This window comes from Camelus dromedarius, chromosome 1 (genome assembly GCF_036321535.1).
Source record: "Camelus dromedarius isolate mCamDro1 chromosome 1, mCamDro1.pat, whole genome shotgun sequence".
Classification (NCBI taxonomy): Eukaryota; Metazoa; Chordata; class Mammalia; order Artiodactyla; family Camelidae; genus Camelus; species Camelus dromedarius.
Window position 1 is genome coordinate 14,721,240 of NC_087436.1, and position 20,523 is coordinate 14,741,762.

Sequence of the window (20,523 nt, forward strand, 5' to 3'; positions counted from 1 at the left end):
CTTGCTGGCTGTGTTTGAGACACAGAAAGTATCTGGGGCTAAAGTAGAGTAAACAAGGGAGAGGAGTAGGAAATTAGAACCTTGTAGGCCAACCTGAAGGCTTTGTCTTTTACTTGGAGTGAAGTGGGAAGCCCCTGGAGGGTTTCAAGCGGAAGAGGGAGTGACTCCTGGCCCTATCACTCTGACTAGTTTGTGGAGAAGAGAACTAGGAGGATTAAGGTGGGAAGCTGGGAGACCCTGTAAGAGGTTATAGGAATAATCCAGGCGAGAGATAATAGTAGCTTAGGCCCGTTACTAATAGATTCTAGATATATTTTGAGTTTTAAGGCCTTAGATTTCCCTGATGGATCAGAACTCTCTGATGGTGAGAGTGGAGGAGTTAGGGATGACTCCAGTTTTGGGCCTGAACAAAGCAATACAATAAGAGTTACATTTTACAGAAATAGGAAAGACTGTGGATGTGCATATTTGAAGAGAAAGATTGTAGACATAGTAGCTTTCTGTTACATACACAATTTTATATACAGGTCTGGAGTTCAGGGATGAAATCCAGGCTGGAGAGAAATGTGGTCCAGACCTTAGTTGGAACCATATAAGAGACGTGATTTTAAGTAATTGGACTGTTGAATATGTATGGTCCGTGAAAATAGTCTCGTCAACTTTGTAGTTTACAGCTTATGCTGCTAATCTTTGTCGGTGGTATACTTTTCAGTAAAATGTCACAAAGTAACATCTGCTGAATGTATGTATAATTCAAATTGAAATATAATTTAAATTTTATTTAACTTGCTAAATATTATTTTAAAACAACATAAGAGCGTTATTTAAAGTCTTAAAAGCATTTTGCTATGTGGAAGTAATTTTCATCATAGACTTTGCCTTAAATATATAGCAATTTCTGACATACTTTCTAACATATACCTAAGATCTGAATTAGTTATTTATCATCTATTCTGCTTTTTTCATTCTAGAATCACCCCAGTGCCTAAAATCCTTGATAAAAGACATTTTTTATCTATTAGCAGTTATATACCATGTACTGATACTGTTTTTCTATTACTTTCTTTTTAAAAAACAGTAATAATACATTAACTGAAAAAATAGAGAACATTAAACATGCATAGTACATTACCTTAAATTAGAAATATTCATAGTAGTCATTAATGTAATATATATGTAAATTATAGAGTAGTAGTATATTGAAAGATTTTTTTACTATCTTTCTTCCTTTGAAGATCACATCTTATAGTTTTATATCAAAATTTAACCATAAATACTTCCAAAAAATATTTTTGAAGCTAGCATTCATATATGCAAAGGAGATTAAGAATTTTGCATTAAAATTATTCTATCAAGTGACTTAATTAAAGCTGCATGTTAATCAGGTCAGCACAGTTATTCATCACCCAGAAGGACCTGTCCTTATACCTAATGTCCATGAATCCTTATAATGTAGATAGAGAGGTATAGCATATTATAAAAACTCACCTCAAATCCTGTAAGGAATGTAATCAATAAATCAGAGTTTATAGTATTGTTACTAAGTCAGAGATGAGTGGAGATTGATCATTGTAAGTTTTGTCAAAGAGGTAAGTTTTGAACCAGGGTTTGAAGCTATATGAGGGAGATGGAGTGAAGTAAAGTATGAATTAACTGCTTTTAATTGGTCATACTTGTCCGTATACATGTATATGAGTATTTTTAATTTCTATGTGTAAATCCTCACCCTAACCAAAAAGGATACACAGTGAGTACTCAAGGAGAATGTTCTAGGTTCGTGTATGTATCAAAATTAAAGAAAACAACACAGCTTATTAGAACCTCTGTTTCCTCATATTTGATGGTAAAATGGGGATATTCTCCAGGGTTATTCTCCTCACATCTCCTCAGGGATATTCTCCTCATTAAATGAGGACTAAGATACAATGTTTATGACATTATTACATTGTAGTACTATGGAAGTACCACTGAAACGTTTGATAGCATTACCATAGTCTACACTTTAATGATAGGAAAGAAGAGATGAGATTCCTTGAGGTTCTGAAGGGGTTAATATCTTAAGAAATACTTTAAAAAGTATTCTAAATAAAGCTTCCAGTATCCTCAGTATATCTCAGTTTTCAGTTATTTATATGTTACAAAATCCGGATTCCTAGTTTGAGCAAGAAATGTAAAGTCAAAATCCAGATCTTTCTAGCTCCAAACCTTACCTGCTGATCTCTCTTCACCCACTTCCAAAATGGACATCATAATTCACAAAGGTACTATATCAGCCTGCTCAAGGATGTGTTTTCGTTTAAGTGTTTCAAGGTTATTTAAATGTTTTACTTGATTATTGTGAGGGGAGGTCCTAACATTTTAAATGATTCACATGGCTTTTTGGTTTTCCCTTTTAAGAATCATGGCATTTCTGTGCAGGTGTTCCTCATGGGGGAAAAATAATGAAAACAATCTCCTTAACATAGTTTAAAGGAGCTCATATTTTCAAGGCATAATATGTGTTTTTGTTTTTCCATAATGTGTACTTTATTTCTTACCCTCTTTTATTTCAGCCTTTGTTTATATTCTATTTTTACTACTAAGAGAGCTACCATTTTCTGTTGTTTACCATTTTTTTATCTGAAATTATTTTCACATAGCAAATTAAAATCCTCTTAGTTTCTGGAAGATAGTTGTCAGATGTGCAATCTATCCAGTTGTTAATTTTTCTCTACTTGATGTTGCCAGTCTCCTTCCGATGAGTGCCTTACTAAAACTATTAAGTTTTATGGTTGATGCCTACTAGAAAGAAAGGAAGGAAAATCATCTGTCAAAATTCTCTTATTTACTCAGTTGCCCAAACTGATGTTTTAATAAAATTATGATTTCTCAACCAGTATCTTTGTTGCAGGTGAACATATAACAATTAGAATAATATAAGGCAAAAATATTTTCCAGTCAAAACCATGACTTTTTTAAAGCTTTTACAAAATAAAGATAGCTGATAAACTTGATGAGACTAAACGATTATGACTTCAGTGCCTTCTGGAAAAAATGTCACTACAAGCAGCCACCTTTTATGTTGTATGTGGATGTAGATTTTCCTTTATGAGCTTATAATTTGAGGCACTTATTAAAATAATAAAAGTTTCTAATTCCTCTTTGATAGAGCTGGAGTGGACCAGAGAAATTGCTTGCTTTAGATGAACTTATTGATAGTTGTGAACCAACCCAAGTAAAACATATGATGCAAGTGATAGAACCCCAGTTTCAACGAGACTTCATTTCCTTGCTCCCTAAAGAGGTAAGGATTATCAATTATATTCTTCATTGGGTGCTATTTGAGAATATAAATCAACAGCTACCACCTTTAGACATTGCATGCTAATTATGGTATTCAGTATTGTCAGTTTAACACTCTTAATTAGTATTAAAGAGGGCTGGAAATGATAAGCTGCCTGGACTTAATGTAATTTTCAGATTGAAGTATACTTACGGACTGTGTGTCTTCTTTCCACCCTAGATAAGTCATGTATGACACTAAGCTATTGAGAGTCATTAATTTGATTGTTTCTTTACCAGAACTTTTTCCCAGGTTATTTGAAATCCAACCTTTAGTTATCTTGGTATGTTCATTATAGTAGTAGATTTTTTAAAATGCTGATTTTATTAAAACAGCAATTTTTTTTCTTATTTTGTTGTTTATTTATCCTAGGTTCCTTCAGGACTGGTAGTTTTATGATTCTATTGGATTGTAGTTCTCTGTTACTTATATTATGTAATTATTTTTGCAATATATGAAATTTCACATGTATATCTTTTTCTGCTAATCAACCCCCTTCCCGCCCCATCACTCACACATGCATACATATACATGATCAGATTTCCCATACCAATTACATTCTTACAGCATTTCTTTTATTTATGCCCATTTGTTTTAATATCTTTATATAAGAGATCTGGGGTTTTTTTTATCATAGATGAATTATAATCATAGGAGCATTCTTGTCTGTTTTAATGAGACATAGTTTAGGTATAGTTCTTTTATTGATGTTTCAGTCTTCATGGTTTCATTTTTGCCAGCAAACAGAAATAATATAACATTAAGCAATCAGTGTTACTGTGATTTATATTTTCACTAATTATGTATATGCCACTAATTATAGATCAGCTAAGAAGATAATATAAAATACCATTTATATTCACATAAGTATAAATATAAATGCAGATGGTCCTGAAACTTCAAATTTGAAGAGAGCAGGAGTTGATTTTTTTCAGATAACCATTCTAAATATTCTAAGAGCATTAAAGAGAGTCCCAGTAATAATTATTTCATATTGGATATTAATAAAGTGGTTTCATCATGGTTAGTGGGTGAAACTCAGCATAACTCCAGGAAAAAGCAAAGTGGAAAAAACATCTTTTTTTCCTGAAAAAAGAAGCAATAGCTTCTTTGGAGTGATTTTTAAAAATGACATTGTCCCAGAAAAAAAATTTATTCTTGCTGGCTCAGTCTGAAACTGAACCCTTTGAATAGATTTGGCTTATGAAAGTGGCATAAGCTCTCTTTGCTTCCAGAAGGACGTTAATAATAGGAAACACATTCATAAGTATTTGACTGAGAGTGAATTTATTCACCTTTGATATATTCTTCGTAGTTTCCCTTGATAATCCTCCTCATTTTAGAAGGTAGCATTTTTGTTAAAATACAGACTTTCTCTTGGTTTGGTTTGTCCTCTTATCTCTAAGGATTGTGAGGTTCTTGTTTTCCTTTGCTTTTGCTTTCTTTGGATTTTCATAGTGGTTTCTTAACACACACACAAAAATGTGATTTAAAATCAGAAGAATGTGAAACTATTTTCAAGAATCTAAGAATTAAGCACAAATTATTGACAACTAGGGTAAATGCAGTAAGGATTTTCGTGGATTAAGTGTTCCTTTAAAGATTGCCTGAACGGAAAGAAGTGAGGCTAGATGGGAGAATGAGTGAGCCTGACTTAATACGTCACCTGTTTCCCTTTGTTTTTAATTACTAGGGAAAAATTTTTCTATTTTGAAAAATGCGTTATTTTATATTTCAAGAGATAATAGTATATAAATCTAAGTCCTTAAGATCACTAACGTCTTACTGGAGACTAAGTACTTTCATTATTTAAAACGTTATTACCTTCATGTCAGGAAATGGACTTATAATAATTTTTCAATAGTTCCTTCCAATAGATCTGAGCTCTTTACCAATATTTACTTATTAATCTCAAAAAGCTTGACAAAAATCTCACTAGTCTCACGTGGGAGACTTGTGATAAACAGCATTATCCTTATTTGTTAAGTAAATACCGAGAAAAGCATAGTCATATAATGCACATGATCCAGGAGAAAACCTAAATTCCTAACATAGGATCAGCCAGCATGTTCTTTATTCTTTTTTCTTTTTCTTTCATTAGTTTATTCCACTGAAATACACCAATTCTGGGAAAGTATTAGCTACTTTTTAAATATAACATGGTAGTCTTTTATTAAGTTATAGAGAAAAACAAAAGATAGCAACCCTCATTGAAATGACAAATTTGGGCAAGGAAAAGATAATTATCTGAAGTAAATTTTCAATTTAAGAGCTTCTGTCTTGCGGAAGTAGTCCTTAGGAAGAATTACTAATTTAGATTTTTTACCTTTAAGACAAGTGAATAGAAATAGTGTCGCTAGACCATTTGATTTGGCTACAAGAAACCTATAAGCCCCTACTGTGGTGTTGTAGGATGTAGTCTGAGACAATACCTACTCTCTGTCCCCTGTAAGAAACTCTCTATGGCAAACCTTTGTTTCCGCTGAGGAGCTGGTGCACTTCCCCGTAATACGCACCGAGAGCTGTGTAACTAAGCGCAGTTGTACTTTTGCTTGGCAGCCTCATTAAAACCCACGTCAGGTATTGTTGTCAGCATATTTGTGTTCTACTTTTTCTCCAGTTTACACCTTTTCTGATTTACGTGTTTCCTGGTTCTGATTTTCTTGTTCATATTTTTCTATTTTGTTGTGTGTATTTTCTATATTACAGAGATGTTTTGATGGAATAGACAGACATTTATACGCTGAAGTTCATGGTTGAGTTAAGGCCTTTGCTATTTTTAAGGAATGGGTGCCAGTTACCTATGGAGTTAGCACTTCAACTTTCTTCAGCACTTGAGTGTTTCTTTATATTTATTTTTAATGCATGCTGGCACTGGACTAGCTGATCTCTTAACTACCAGCAATGACAGAAATTTTACCTGTTGATTTTGGGATAAACCTTCAAAATCTAAGCCACTCTGGATTTCTTTCTTAGCCTTTAGGATCCATTGAATGTTTCTGTAAATTACCTGATTTCTACTTCAGCTGGAAATATAAAGCAAAAAATAGACTTTCATGTGACCATTCTAAATATCTTGGGCATTAAATAGCATCTCTTTTCTGCAAATACAACCTTGTGCCTGATAATTTCTACGTTAAATACCAATTTCACATAGAAGACTAAGGGTGGTGTTAAGAAGGTAGTATGGTGTTACCACCTTACTGTCCTACTGACACTAAGCACACTTGCGCAGGCTTTGATTGATTGATAATTTCAAAATTAAGTGGCTTATGGAATATCCATTAAAAAATATAATGTTGAGTTATGTATGTATATGTATTATTTCTATATGTGTATGTAGGTATGAACCCACATATATATAGATATTTGAATATTGTTATGCTTTTTATTTTCAGTAACTCAGTTTCTATGTATGATGCTGAATGGTCTTCTCTGATAGACCAAAAATAATTATTCCACAAAAAGCTTTTCACTGTCATTTATCAGTAGTAGTATTAAATTGAATTCTCACTGGTGGAAGTACTTTCTGTATAGAATGTACTCAATAAATATGTGATTAATGATGAACTCTATATACACAAAGTCATTGGAAAAGCATAATTTATATCATGTAATTCCAGTTAGCATCAAAAAATAATTCAGGTTATGCTTTTACTCCCTATATGACCCTAGGCCCTTTAATGATAGTTTGTTTTTAATCTTTGTAACTTAGTCTATATGAAAACTAAACTTTATTACTCTGTTTAGATCATTCTGTCCTAATATCATAATTTAAATTTTTATGTGATTTGTGAGGCTAATTGAATGAGCATATCAGAAGCTGTCATTCCCCTTTTCCTTCTCTTTCCTTTCATTTATTTGAATTGACTTTACACACTGGAAAAAAATTGATGATTTGCAAATATTGGAAATAAAATTTTTAAATCAATGATGCATCAAAGACCTGGCTCAAGAATAAAACTCTTATCTGGCCCATCAAGAAAATCCCCATAAGCAATATTAAGGAATTAGAACCCAATTACGTCTATACGTCTATAGAATGGTTTAATAGTTGTTCCCTTTTGCCATTTACAGCAAAGGGTGTAAATATTTGAAAAGTTCATTGTTGTGATATAAACACTTTGCTAAGATAAAGAACCACTAATTATATCTAACTGTCCGAAGCAATCTGAAGTCATGTCACACAGAATCTATAGAAATCTCATTTCTTAAGTGAAATTAAATTATAGTGAGAACAGAAAAAGACAAAATTTAAAGCAACTAATAAAGTAAAAAATGTATAAATAAATAATAGGATTCTTGAGTTGAGGCTCACAGAGCAAAGGCAAGAGAGGAGGCAGAGAGGTTTAATAAGTATCCTTGAAGAGGTGAGGAGTTAGTGATGGTCATAAAAATCAATAGGATGTTTTAAGTCTGGCATATATGTGTTAAAACTGAATATCAAGGTACTGCCTTTCATAATTCTAGAAACTAGAATGTAGAATTATATTACATTTATCTACAACTACTTCATCCTATAGAGATAACTATTTTTTACAATTAAAACAAGATGTATGCATATACTCTGCTTTTTCTTTCCATAGCTGGCACTTTATGTGCTGTCATTCCTGGAACCCAAAGACCTGCTACAAGCGGCTCAGACGTGTCGCTACTGGAGAATTTTGGCTGAAGACAACCTTCTCTGGAGAGAGAAATGCAAAGAAGAGGGTAAGTTTCAAAATCACAGAGAGAAAATGTTGGTATCTCAAAAAAGCAACATGATTCTGAAAACAAATTAAAAAATAGGAAGTTTGATGTGCAAGAATAATAAAATGGCAGATAAATTTAAAAAAGAACTTATGAAAGAATTAAGAATGCATCTTCATTTACATTCACTTACTTATATAAAATCCACAGGGTATTCCTCATGTTCAAATGAGCCGAATCCTGCCTCTAAGCCCTTTAATAAAGAGCACTGTATGTAGCTAATAGTAAATATATCTGATTTGCTTCCCGGTCTCCAGTGGAATTTATAAACAATGAGAAGGTCAAGATGAAGATGATTTAAAGAGAACCCCAGAATTTCACTGGCAATTAAGAACTGAAATATTTACATTCTATTCATTTCTTCCACAAATATTTGTTGAACACCTCTCATGTGCTGGATATTCTTAAATTCTGGGGATATAGTAGTGAATTTCCATTTTCGTCCCCCCATGGAGCTTGTCTTCTGAGACTGTTTAAAAAATCCCCTTTCTTAGTAAAGGAGTAGGTATCAAACATGTGAATTTAAGAAAGGACATTTTCTTTTCCAGCAGGCATCTAGAAAAGTATTATTTTTGAAAAAATATTATTTGCCTTTGACAAACAGAATTTTTGAGAAAGAATCAGAGCATAAGACAGATATGCTATATGTTGTCCTCCCCTTTGTGGAGGTTATGGTTAGTGGGGACCACTGATGGTTACTAAAGCTCAGAGGCAAAGATCCCAGGTACTTGGTTTCTAATCCTGCCTCTGCCCTGTCTGTGGCTTGGACTAATCAGGAAAACCTTCTCTTCTCAAGCATACATAAAGTGGAAGTAATTATTCCTGCCTTCTCTCAGAGAATCTTTATTTTAATGACTTTTTTAAAAATTGTGATAATTTATACGTAACAAAGAATGTATCACTTTAACCATTTTTAAGTTTACAGTTGGTGGCATTAAGTACATTCACATTGTTGCACAACTGTCACCACCATCCATCTCCAGAACTTTATCATCTTCCCCAGCTGAATCTCTGTACCCATTTAACAATAACTCCTTATTTCTCCTCCCTGCCAGCCCTGGCAACTAACATTTTGTTTTCTGTCTCTATAAATTTGACTTTTTTAGGTAGCTCATGTAGGTGGGATCATTCGGTATTTGTCTTTTTGTGACGGTCTTACTTCACTTAGCATAATGTCTGCAAGGTTCATCCAAGTGGTAGCATGTGTCAGAATTTCTTCCTTTTTAAAGTCTAACATTCCATTGTCTGTATATACCACATTTTTTTATCCATTTATGGACACTTGGGTTGCTTCCATCTCTTGGCTGTTATAAATAATGCTGCTGTGAACATAGGTACACAAATATCTGTTCAAGTCCCTGCTTTCAGTTCTTTTGGGTGTATGTCCAGAAGTGGAATTGCTGGATCATATGGTAATTCTATGTTTAGTTTATTTTGAGGAAACGCCATACTGTTTCCATAGCAGCAGCATCATTTTATATTCCCACCAGCATTGTACAAGTGTTCTGATTTCTATACACCCTCACCAACATTTCATAGAATTACTTTGAGAAAGACATGAAATAGTCAACATAAAACATGCCTTACAGAATGCAAACTTTACATTATTGTTTTATAATAGCTGTTAGAAATTAGGCGGTGTCCTGCCCTTCAGTGATTTTGAGCATAGGGGAGAATGTATCTACATTATAAAATGTGTAGTTTGTATTATTGGTGAAGGCAATTATTCTTTTTTAAAAATTTTAGGTATTGATGAACCATTGCACATCAAGAGAAGAAAAGTAATAAAACCAGGTTTCATACACAGTCCATGGAAAAGTGCATACATCAGGCAGCACAGGATTGATACTAACTGGAGGCGAGGAGAACTCAAGTCTCCTAAGGTAACTGAACTCCTGCGTGGTGTGACAGCCCATGATCAGTGTTCGGACACAGTGTGTTCTTTCACATCTTGGCAAGCAGTGTAACTTGACAGCCTCTCTTCTACAGAAGGAAAACAATATATTTTAAAATAATTGAAAATGTAACTGACAATATCCTCTTTGCTAATTTCTCTAGTCTGAAGACTGACTGTACTTGAATAAAAGATGCATTGAATTGTATGTTGTTCTATCTATTACATGTCAATGAAAATTTCTGAATATCCTGTTGAATTTTGGGTCATATGCCATACTACCCAAGAAATTGTTCCCTCTCTGACCACAAAATCCAAACATGATCTTTTCAGGAGTGCCCACGTTTGGGGGGTTTTCGGTGGTGGCTTTTGTGTGTTTTAATTTTATAAATTTAAGCATAATTCTGATTTTCTGTCTTATAACATTTTAAGTATGTAAAGAATAGCAAATAAGCCTGAAATTCTTAGCTAAATTTTTTCAACTGGAAAAAAGCAACTTGAGGAGATACTTTGTATTCATATGTGTTTTTTTTTTCTTTCTTAATGGGGATACTGGGGATCTCAGCCAGGGACCTTATGCACACTAAGCACGCACTCTATCACTGAGCTATACCCACCCCCCGATATGTATGTGTTATGACAGGCTTTTTTGTTTGTTTTAAGCTGAAAAAGTTGATAGTTATTGTCTTTCTAGTTAGTAGGTACTTTTGCTTTTGTGTGTCGAAATTATACAACTTAAGTGCATATTCTTCTGGTTTGAACAGATAAAATAGATGATTATAAAATACATTTGTGTTTAGACCATCTTCATGAGGTCTTGACTGAGTAAAACTTTAGAAGTTGATGTCTCCAGTGTAAATAATAGAATGTGGAAACAGAACGTTTAATATGTGATTCATCTGCCAGGAAGGATGCTTCATATTTTATATACATTTTGGTTCTAGAAATAGACTACAGATTACTGTTGCTATTGATGGCCTCATTTTTCTTTTCACCAGTATTTACAAAAACATATTTTAATAACATATTTCTAATCTGTTCGTCTGTGTCGTAGGTGCTGAAAGGACACGATGATCATGTGATCACATGCTTACAGTTCTGTGGGAACCGAATAGTCAGTGGTTCTGACGACAACACTCTGAAAGTCTGGTCAGCCGTCACAGGCAAAGTGAGTTCACTCCTTTCTGCACTTCCCCAGTTCACCCCCATGTTGTGTGTATCTTTGCAAGGACCAACCAGTGAAAGGAGAGCACGGATTCATTTTTGACCCTCGCTTATTTTGATAGCAAATATCAGAGCTTCTAATTTAGATTTTCCCTTGGCATGAAAATGGTGTTTCTCATGATAGGGATGTCATTAGTTCCTTCCCTGTTTAAGTAGTTTGTCTGTCTTTGTGACTTGGCTAATTTTAAGATTTTACAGATGTGCTTTTTTTTTTTTTTTTTTTTTTTTTGCTTAATTTTTCTCACTTTTATTAACTGTCTTAGTTATATCTCATTCCTTTTTAATCTTTTTCAAAAATATGATTGAGGGATTTTTTTTTTTTGCCCTTGTAAACTACTTTGTTGATAACCTACCTGTAGGTTAGAAGTTAAATCAATCATGTTAATTTTGACTTAATCTCAAACCTTGTAAGAGAAGTTAAGCAGACTAGTTAGTTAAATAGGAGTTTGAAGGAAAAAAGCAGTCAGGCGATCAATTTCACTGCATACAATGTTATACTTTAATGGTTCTCTGCTGAATACCTATTTTTATCTGTCCAGTGGAAAATATTTTGAGTTAAGTAATTGATCACCTAAAAAATAATAGAAGAAAGTGGTTGGGGGGGGAGCGCGAAATCTCTTTTAAAATGTCTTATAGCATGTTGACTCAGGCAAGAATCTTCTAAATATTCCAAGTCAGATGTTAAAATTTTTTAAAGCAGCTTCATATTTCCATAGTGTAATATTAGTTTTGGATTTATTTCAGGGTTTTAATGTCTGTCTTTACTTGTCTAGAAGTACCTTGCCTGGCTCCTAACTACTGCCTTGGGGCAGATTCAGATGAAATGTGGTATGTAGCCACACCCTACGCTGTTGGCCTGCTTTAATTGCATCCATTCCCATGGAGGAAACCAAGTTGCAATTTTAGTATCATTTTATCAAAGAGGCCAGGCTGGAGCTATCATACTTCAGTGAGAAAGGTTTCCTTTCCACATACGTGTTCCTCAACTGTGTGTATATGATATGTGTAATACTACTGGATAAACAAAGTAGTGAACAGTGATGGGGTCGTGTCATATTGATATGAGAAATTATTTTCAAATATGCCAAACATATAAATTGAGTAAATAGCTTCACTGCAAATTTTAATGAACTACTGAAATGTTATTTAAATTGTTTTTCTTTCTACCCGAAAGTAATCATCTTAAGTGTTTTTCCAGTGTCTGAGGACATTAGTGGGACACACAGGTGGAGTATGGTCATCACAGATGAGGGACAATATCATCATTAGTGGGTCTACAGACCGGACTCTCAAAGTGTGGAACGCGGAGACTGGGGAGTGCATACACACCTTGTACGGGCACACCTCCACTGTGCGCTGCATGCATCTCCATGAGAAGAGGTGAGGGCAGGGCCGGTTGTGGGTGGGGATTCCTCCTCTGTGACCTGTGAATTTGGGCCCTTTTGTGTAGAGTTCGGTTGTACAGTACTTACTGTGTCTGATAGAGAGATAGTGATAATGTGCTCTTAAACTAGACTTTAATTATTCAACTTCAGATGTTTTTATACGAGGAAAGTGGTAGTGTATTGCCTTAAAATTGGGCAGTTGTCTTCAAATTTCCTTCCTCATTTAACCGTTATTGGCTTCCACCTTGAAACTTTCCATTCTCTAATCTTGAATAGTGCCTTACTTTATTGTTCTACATCTTTGATGACTCACCATCCTCAAAAAAATTTTTTTGGATATGTTACTGGTAGTGGGACAAATTCAGTTATTCAGGCTTCAAGCCTCTGGATCTGTTTACCTAGTCGCGCACCCTGCCCCCACTCCATCATGGCCCCTGTGTCTGGGCTGTGACCTGTTCTCTCGTTACCTGTCACCTGAACTGTTGACATCGCCTTCAGACATGCTCGCCTTTCACACAGTTGGCGGGACACCTCCATGATGATAGTGCTTCTGCCCTCGGAGAGCCTTCTGTTGCTTACCAGATAAGGAAGAAACCTTCGATCCAGTTTTCAAAATAGTTTCAGCCAAACCAGACTGCTTGCCATTTCTTCTCAGCACCTTTTCTGTTGCTTTTACCTCCTCCTACTAAGCCTTCCTGTTAAAGTCCTTCCTGTCGTCCCCCGGCGTGTCTCCGTGGCTCCCGTTAAACAGTGTGATTTCTGCCTCGTTTATCAGGAAAGGTCTCTCGGAAGGGTCCTTAGAGGGAATCTGCTCCAGACTTAACCGTCAGTTCTGCCCATAGCATCTTCTTTCATTAAGGACCGTTACATTAGGCAGATTTCACTCTAGATTATGTGGAGAAAAGTACCTTCTCACTTGTAATTTGTATCTGCTTTGAACAGTGTGCCCTACTATTAAAATTTGGGGAATTAGTATCAGGAGACCTTGCATTTCAGTTTCCAGTATGTTCTGACTTAAATCTCTCAATGCTTTCATTTTCTACTTTTCCAGGTGTAAAAACTCTGGCCTTTCTTTATCTCTTAGGAATGACATAAAGATACCCGAGTTTCCAGCTCTCCTTTGTAATTCAAAGCTGATTTTAGTGTTTGTGTCACTCCGGTCTTCAGAAGAGTTTCACTTGAATAACGTTGAGCCAAATTTGTAAGGGATTTCTGTTTCCCCTACATGTGTGTCTTCTAAAATCTGTATATCTTAATGCCCCAATAGCCTATTGAATATTTGTAAATACAAACTTAAGCAGCCTTTGTTTGAAGACATATTTAAAACTGGTTCATTTTACCGGAAGGCATGGTATAAGTGGAGATTTTTAGCTGTTTAAATTCCAAATTCTGATTTGTTTTGTTGAAAACCTTTATTGAATTTTCTCCCTAGTCACGAAGTATATGTTCATAATTAAAATTTGGGGAAATGAGAGAAAGAAGAAAATTTAAATTTTTCAAAATACTACCGTCTGTTAACATTTTTATACACATTGCCCACATTAGCATTTTATTTCTAAAATCAATCTTACTGTATTTATTTAGAGCTGCTCCTGCTGCTTGAACCTCTTCTTTATCTTCATCTTTTCTAATTAAAATCCAGTAGTTTTCAAGCTGAAAACTTGGGTGCTCCTGGACCCCTTCTAGGCGGGGGAAGCAAACAGGCAGAATTGTAGGCTTTCCAGCTTCCTAATCCAGTCGGAGTAACTCACTTTGTATATTTATATAACAAGGTTTTACATATTATGTATTTCTTTTGAAAACAGGCATTCCTGCTTAAGAAAAGGAAAAAAAAATTGTATTTGACCACTGACTGTATATATCATGTTTTCTCATGTTGTTAAAATTCTCATGCACTTTTTTTCTGTTCCCCCCCACCACAGGGTTGTTAGCGGTTCTCGAGATGCCACTCTTAGGGTTTGGGATATTGAGACAGGCCAGTGTTTACATGTTTTGATGGGTCACGTAGCCGCGGTCCGCTGTGTTCAGTATGATGGCAGGAGGGTCGTGAGTGGAGCGTATGACTTCATGGTAAAGGTGTGGGACCCAGAGACGGAGACCTGTCTGCACACGCTGCAGGGGCACACTAACAGAGTCTACTCCTTACAGGTAAGAGGTCGGTCTCCGTGGCTCCTTAGGGGGCTCGGCTGACGAGCCAGAGGACTGTCTTCCTCAGACGATCACTGTCAATTGCTGATCCGATACAGTCCAAAAAAGACAAATCAAATTATTCTGCTGTTTACATATACTTTAAAATTGGCATGAAGAATGCATAAGTTTTGAAATTATCTAAATGATTTGTTTCAATTTTTTGGTGATTGACATCCCCCTAAAATGCAAATATGTGTCTGGGAACCTGAGACTCAGGAGCCCTAAATTTTGCTGTATCAGTTAGCAGGTAGATAGTCTCATAGGAGAATAACCTGGATTTTAAAAAAACTCCTCAGCAGAGAAGTAATTGGCCAAAAGCTCCCCCTTTGCCTTGATAGCTGAAGGTTGATGGACCATGTAATTGTGATTCTGGCCCCTTCAAAGTGGGGCGTGGAGCTTTCTGCACAGAGCTGCTCGGCCGCACAGGGCTGCTGGTTTGTAGCCACAAAGAAGTAAATCTGACCAAACTGACCCTTGGTTGGTTGGTTTTCATTTGAACCTGATACCTTTGAATAGATTGCCATATTTTGACATAAATAACTACATTAATAGCAGGTTTAGAAAATGGGTCTTGTTTCCTTTCCTGAAAGACAGCGTTTTCAATTCAAAAAATACAGCTGACCCTTGAACAACAAAGGAGTCAAGGGCCCCAAGCCCCACCTACTTCAGCTGAAAATCCTCACCTAACTTTACAGTCGGCCCTCGCTGTCTGCAGTTTCACATCCAAGAATCCAGCCAACCTTGGACTTTCTTTCCTTAGTGAAGGAAATGAAGTGTAAGTGTGGACCCTCACCGTTCAAACCCATGTTGTTCAAGGGTCAGCTGTATTTCCTGTTATTTATATAGTTGGTACCAGTTACTGCCTATTAGTGATCAGCAAATTAGTACATAGTCCCAGTGCTCACAGTTCTGTGTTTGGGGTATTGGTGTCTTAACGGATAGAACAGTGTCTGTCATGAAGTACCGACATACAGCAAAGGTGTCTGATATTCGGAGGAGAGGGAATTGGCTGCAGTTGTTTTTGTGTTTTGCAGTATGTTCAGAACATTAATGCATATAATGATCTCATTTAAATAAACCATTAGATTGAGAAAAGAGGTAGCGGCATTATGACAGATCTGGGAATTGATGGATATTTATTGACTTCGGTGTAGCTGGAAAGCTGGAGAAGAGGTGCTAGTTACAGTTTGCTTTGTTATCAAAATGCCACTTTAGCTATTTCCAGGTATAATGATCTGTTGGCACATTTCCTAAATAGCATTAGGTTCTTGTAAATGAAATTTTTATTTTATATACAGTTTTTAATGGGACTTACTTTTAAACATCATAAAAGTTATGTCTAGCCCTTTTCATGCTCTAGGAGTTGACAAGCACCCTCTTTATCACAGACCACATCAGTGGTGAAGTAAACCTCAAATGGCAGTCTGTATCAGATCATTCACATGTAGCCTATGGGGCCTGATCTGAAAATAATATATTCATTGCAGGTGTTTTTTTTTAAATTGTTTCTGCATCTAGTTTGAAGCCACTGGCCATAAAAAATTAGCATTTCTGATAAAAGCTCCCGAGAACATGAGTGTAGAGTTGCTTGTCAGCACACGCTTTCTCCCAGCACCTCGTTCTGTGCCTGTCGTGACCCGTTTCTCATGCTGCGCTCCCTCCCCCTTTAGGATTAGGGAGAAATAACATCAAGAATATCTACACTTCTGGTCTAACAAACTGTGTCTGTTGTAGTTTGATGGCATCCATGTGGTGAGTGGATCTCTTGATACATCAATCCGCGTTTGGGATGTGGAGACAGGGAATTGCATTCACACGTTAACAGGACACCAGTCGTTAACAAGTGGAATGGAACTCAAAGACAATATTCTTGTCTCTGGGAATGCAGATTCGACAGTTAAAATCTGGGATATCAAAACAGGACAGTGTTTACAAACATTGCAAGGTAAATATTGGCTACCCACCTTTAGTCGTGTTCCTTAAAAGTGAGATTGTGGGTCAAAAGAGGAATGTGGAGCTTGTGGGTCACGAAAAGAATTAACCTCCTACGAAATGCAAGTGCTTCTTTTGGGCAAGTTTATGAGCGTTTTCACTTGGACTTGACAGAACTAGGTGACCCCTGAGAAAGTGTTTTAAATTGTGTTTTTAATACGAAATTGTTTAATCACTTCCTGCATGTCCAGTTAGCTCTCCCTAACCTTAAAGAACAATGTGAAGAGAGATCTTGGCTGTATTACAGAAGCAGCACACTCATTTTATTTTTTGAGTGATCATTTAATTTTGAATTTATAGTCCAATTTTAAATTAAAGAAATTAAAGTGCTGCCTTACTGAAAAAAAAAAGAAGAACAAAAACAAAAGGCATCTCTCATCTGATAGAAAATTGCTTTGGCCTCAACTTCAACCCTTAACCATCTGCTTAACTAGGATGGGAAGGAGGAACAGTGCCCACTAATAAACTAGAGGAAGAAACACATGAAAGCCACTGAAGTCAATTGAGGCACAGCAGTGTTAACTGCTTGTATCATGACTGACTTCTTTTTATTGGTCATAGCCCTTAGAAAGCGGGTTGTTTTCAGTCAGGCCATCTGGTGGGCTGTATTGCAGTCTTTTTACTCCTTGACTGTGTCACTTAGTGTTTTGGAATAGTGTCCATTCAGCCTCTGACTAATCAGTCCAAAGAAGTAGGGTCATAGATCTCTTATGCTCACTTGTCCATGAGCAGAACACATGAAACTGGACTCTCTACATCACCACCAAGAAAAGTGCTCAGTCACACAGCCAGAAAACAGAATGTGGGCCTGGTAGCTAAACCACACTTCCTGGAAGACAGAACCCTCAAAAATGAATGTTTCAGTTACAAATAGCTACCAGATTTTCTTACATCCCCGCAGATCCCAAAATACTCAGAACGTGGTTTCTAAATGTGCAGCATTTTAAATATTTCATTTATTGTGTGTTCCAATGTAGAAGCCTGCAAAGTACAATGTCACTAACCCATAGCCGTGGTTTCTAGCCAGTAATTAAATTCCTTTGGTTTGGCCTAGGTCCCAACAAGCATCAGAGTGCTGTGACCTGTTTACAGTTCAACAAGAACTTTGTCATTACCAGCTCAGATGACGGAACTGTAAAACTCTGGGACTTGAAAACGGGTGAATTTATTCGCAACCTAGTCACATTGGAGAGTGGGGGGAGCGGGGGAGTCGTGTGGCGGATCAGAGCCTCAAACACAAAGCTAGTGTGTGCAGTCGGGAGTCGCAATGGGACGGAGGAAACCAAGCTGCTGGTGCTGGACTTTGATGTGGACATGAAGTGAGGAGCGGGAAAGACAGCCCGTCTGGACGTGCAGACGACGTACCCCCAGCCCTTCCCCCTGCAAAAGAAAAAAAAAAAAGAAAAAAGAAAAGAAAAAGAAAAAAAAAATCCCTTGTTCTCAGTGGTGCAGGATGTTGGCTTGGGGCAACAGAGTGAAAAGACCTACGGACTCAGAAGGAAGAGAGGACAAACCGCAGCTGACAGGAGAGGCACCGCCGTCGTCACTGAAGGGGCTCCACTTTGACGGAGGGCAGCTTTGCAGAAGGAGACTTTATAAATCAAACCAGGTGCAATTATTTCTTTTATTTTCTTCTCCAGTGGTCGCCGGGCAGTGTCCACGCTGGAGCGTCCTTCCAGATTCCACTCGCCTGTTCTTTTACCACTGAGACCTGGAAGGAAGCTGCAGTAACGTCCAAACAGTACCCGCTGACTTTCTAATCAGAGAGCATCTGCAACAAAAAGTCATTTTTCTGGAGTGGAAAAGCTGAAAAAGAAACAATTACTGTGAATTGTTTTTGTACAGTTATCATGAAAAGCTTTTTTTTTTTTTTTTTTTTTTTTTTTTTTTTTTTTTTGCCAACCATTGCCAATGTCAATCAATCACAGTATTAGTCTCTGTTAATCTATTACTGTCGCTTCCACATACACTCTTCAGTGCATACGTTGCTCAAAGGTGGCAAGTTGTCCTGGGTTCTGTGAGTCCCGAGATGGATGTAATTCTTGATGCTGGTGCTAGAAGTAGGTCTTCACATCTGGGATCGTTGTCCCACCCCTGTACTGTACTCCCAGTGGCCAAACTTATTTATGCTGCTAAATGAAAGAAAGAAAAAAAAAAGCAAATTATTTTTTTTTATTTTTTTTCTGCTGTGACGTTTTAGTCCCAGACTGAATTCCAAATTTGCTCTAGTTTGGTTACGGAAAAAAAAAAAGACTTTTTGCCACTGAAACTTGAACCATCTGTGCCTCTAAGAGGCTGAGAATGGGAGAGTTTCAGAAAATAAAGAGTGAAGTTTGCCTGCAAGTAAAGAATTGAGAGTGTGTGCAAAGCTTATTTTCTTTTATCTGGGCAAAAATTAAAACACATTCCTTGGAACAGAGCTGTTGCCGCCTGTTCTGCGGAGAGACCTTTCTTTTTGAGGGCTGTGGTGAATGGATGAACGTACATCAGAAAACTGACAAAATATTTTAAAAATCCATAAAACACAAAATTAAAGTTGCTGGTCAGTCTTAGTGTTTTACAGTATTTGGGAAAACAACTGTTACAGTTTTATTGCTCTGAGTAACTGACAAAGCAGAAACGATCCAGTTTTTGTAGTAAAGGCGTCACATGCAAACAAGCGAAATGAATGAAAAAGTCAAATGGTTTGCCTCATTCTCCAAGAGCCACAACTCAAGCTGAACTGTGAAAGTGGTTTAACACTGTATCGTAGGTGATCTTTTTTTTTCCTCCTCCTGTTTATTTTTTTTGTTTGTTTTATTTATAGTCTGATTTAAAACAATCAGATTCAACTTGGTTAATTTTAGTTATGTAACAACCTGACATGATGGAGGAAAACAACCTTTAAAGGGATTGTGTCTATGGTTTGATTCACTTAGAAATTTTATTTTCTTATAACTTAAGTGCAATAAAATGTGTTTTTTCATGTTAGTATGCCTGTTTCTTCCACTGAGGTGATAACACTTCGTTATAAATATTTAGGGTTTGTCTCTGACATTTAAAAGAGCAAAGCCCTGGCTCCTTTGCATCCCCTGTAGTGTGGCATAGAAATCGATGCTTCCAGGCCTGTTTCCTGCAGCTGAAGTGAGAACAGGGAGCTGAAAATGCAAACTGCGTTTATCTCACAGGCTGTCCAGAGGGAAACACCGCACTGGGCTTCCCCTGTTCCCGTCGGGTTGTGTTACCTATGAAATCTGGTCCCTCAGCGAGCTATCAAGCTTTTGTGGAAGTTACAACTAGAATTCTGATAAAAAAAATTAATTTTTCCAATTTGACCACATATCAAGTACTTACCAGGAACTTTCTATGCATTCTCTCTGAAGCTCCCACCGCCCCTGAGAAGCACGCACTGTTATCTCCACTTTAAAGAGGAGGGCAAGACGGCGGCCCGTGCGGGTTGGGTGTTTGTCAGAAGTCAGATAACCAGCCGAGCACCAGGACTCGTGCCCTGTAAGAAGGAAGAAGCCGAGCGTTTTGACAGACTAAAGCAAGGCTTTGAAGGGAAAAAGGCATTTTTGTGGTACTTCCGGGCACTTTTGTCACCGTTGTATTAAATCAGTCTAGTCTTTTATAAATTAAGTGGGAAAAAACTGAAGTTCAGTTATTCAAATTAGGTAGCCTCTCAAATAGCGGTTTCCCCCGACCCCCAGCTGTCTCCAGGAATCCCAACTCTCCAGGCCAGAGGTGAACATCGAAAACTTAAATACGGATGCAATCCCGAGTCCGTG

General features: G+C 36.7%; 1 protein-coding gene across 8 annotated transcripts in view; it reads left to right on the forward strand.

The window, feature by feature from the left end:
* Positions 1–19,726, forward strand: part of FBXW7 (F-box and WD repeat domain containing 7) — a 198,213-nt gene extending 178,487 nt beyond the window's left edge. For all 8 annotated transcript variants that reach the window (XM_064489981.1, XM_064490003.1, XM_010992510.3 and 5 more), the window contains 8 exons: positions 3,149–3,283; positions 7,909–8,032; positions 9,818–9,954; positions 11,020–11,133; positions 12,388–12,569; positions 14,497–14,722; positions 16,499–16,709; positions 17,811–19,726. In XM_064489981.1, the coding sequence (XP_064346051.1) occupies positions 3,149–3,283; positions 7,909–8,032; positions 9,818–9,954; positions 11,020–11,133; positions 12,388–12,569; positions 14,497–14,722; positions 16,499–16,709; positions 17,811–18,079 (1,398 nt within the window). In that variant the 3' untranslated portion in view covers positions 18,080–19,726. The remainder of the gene's footprint in view (positions 1–3,148; positions 3,284–7,908; positions 8,033–9,817; positions 9,955–11,019; positions 11,134–12,387; positions 12,570–14,496; positions 14,723–16,498; positions 16,710–17,810) is intronic.
* Positions 19,727–20,523: the final 797 nt, after the last annotated feature.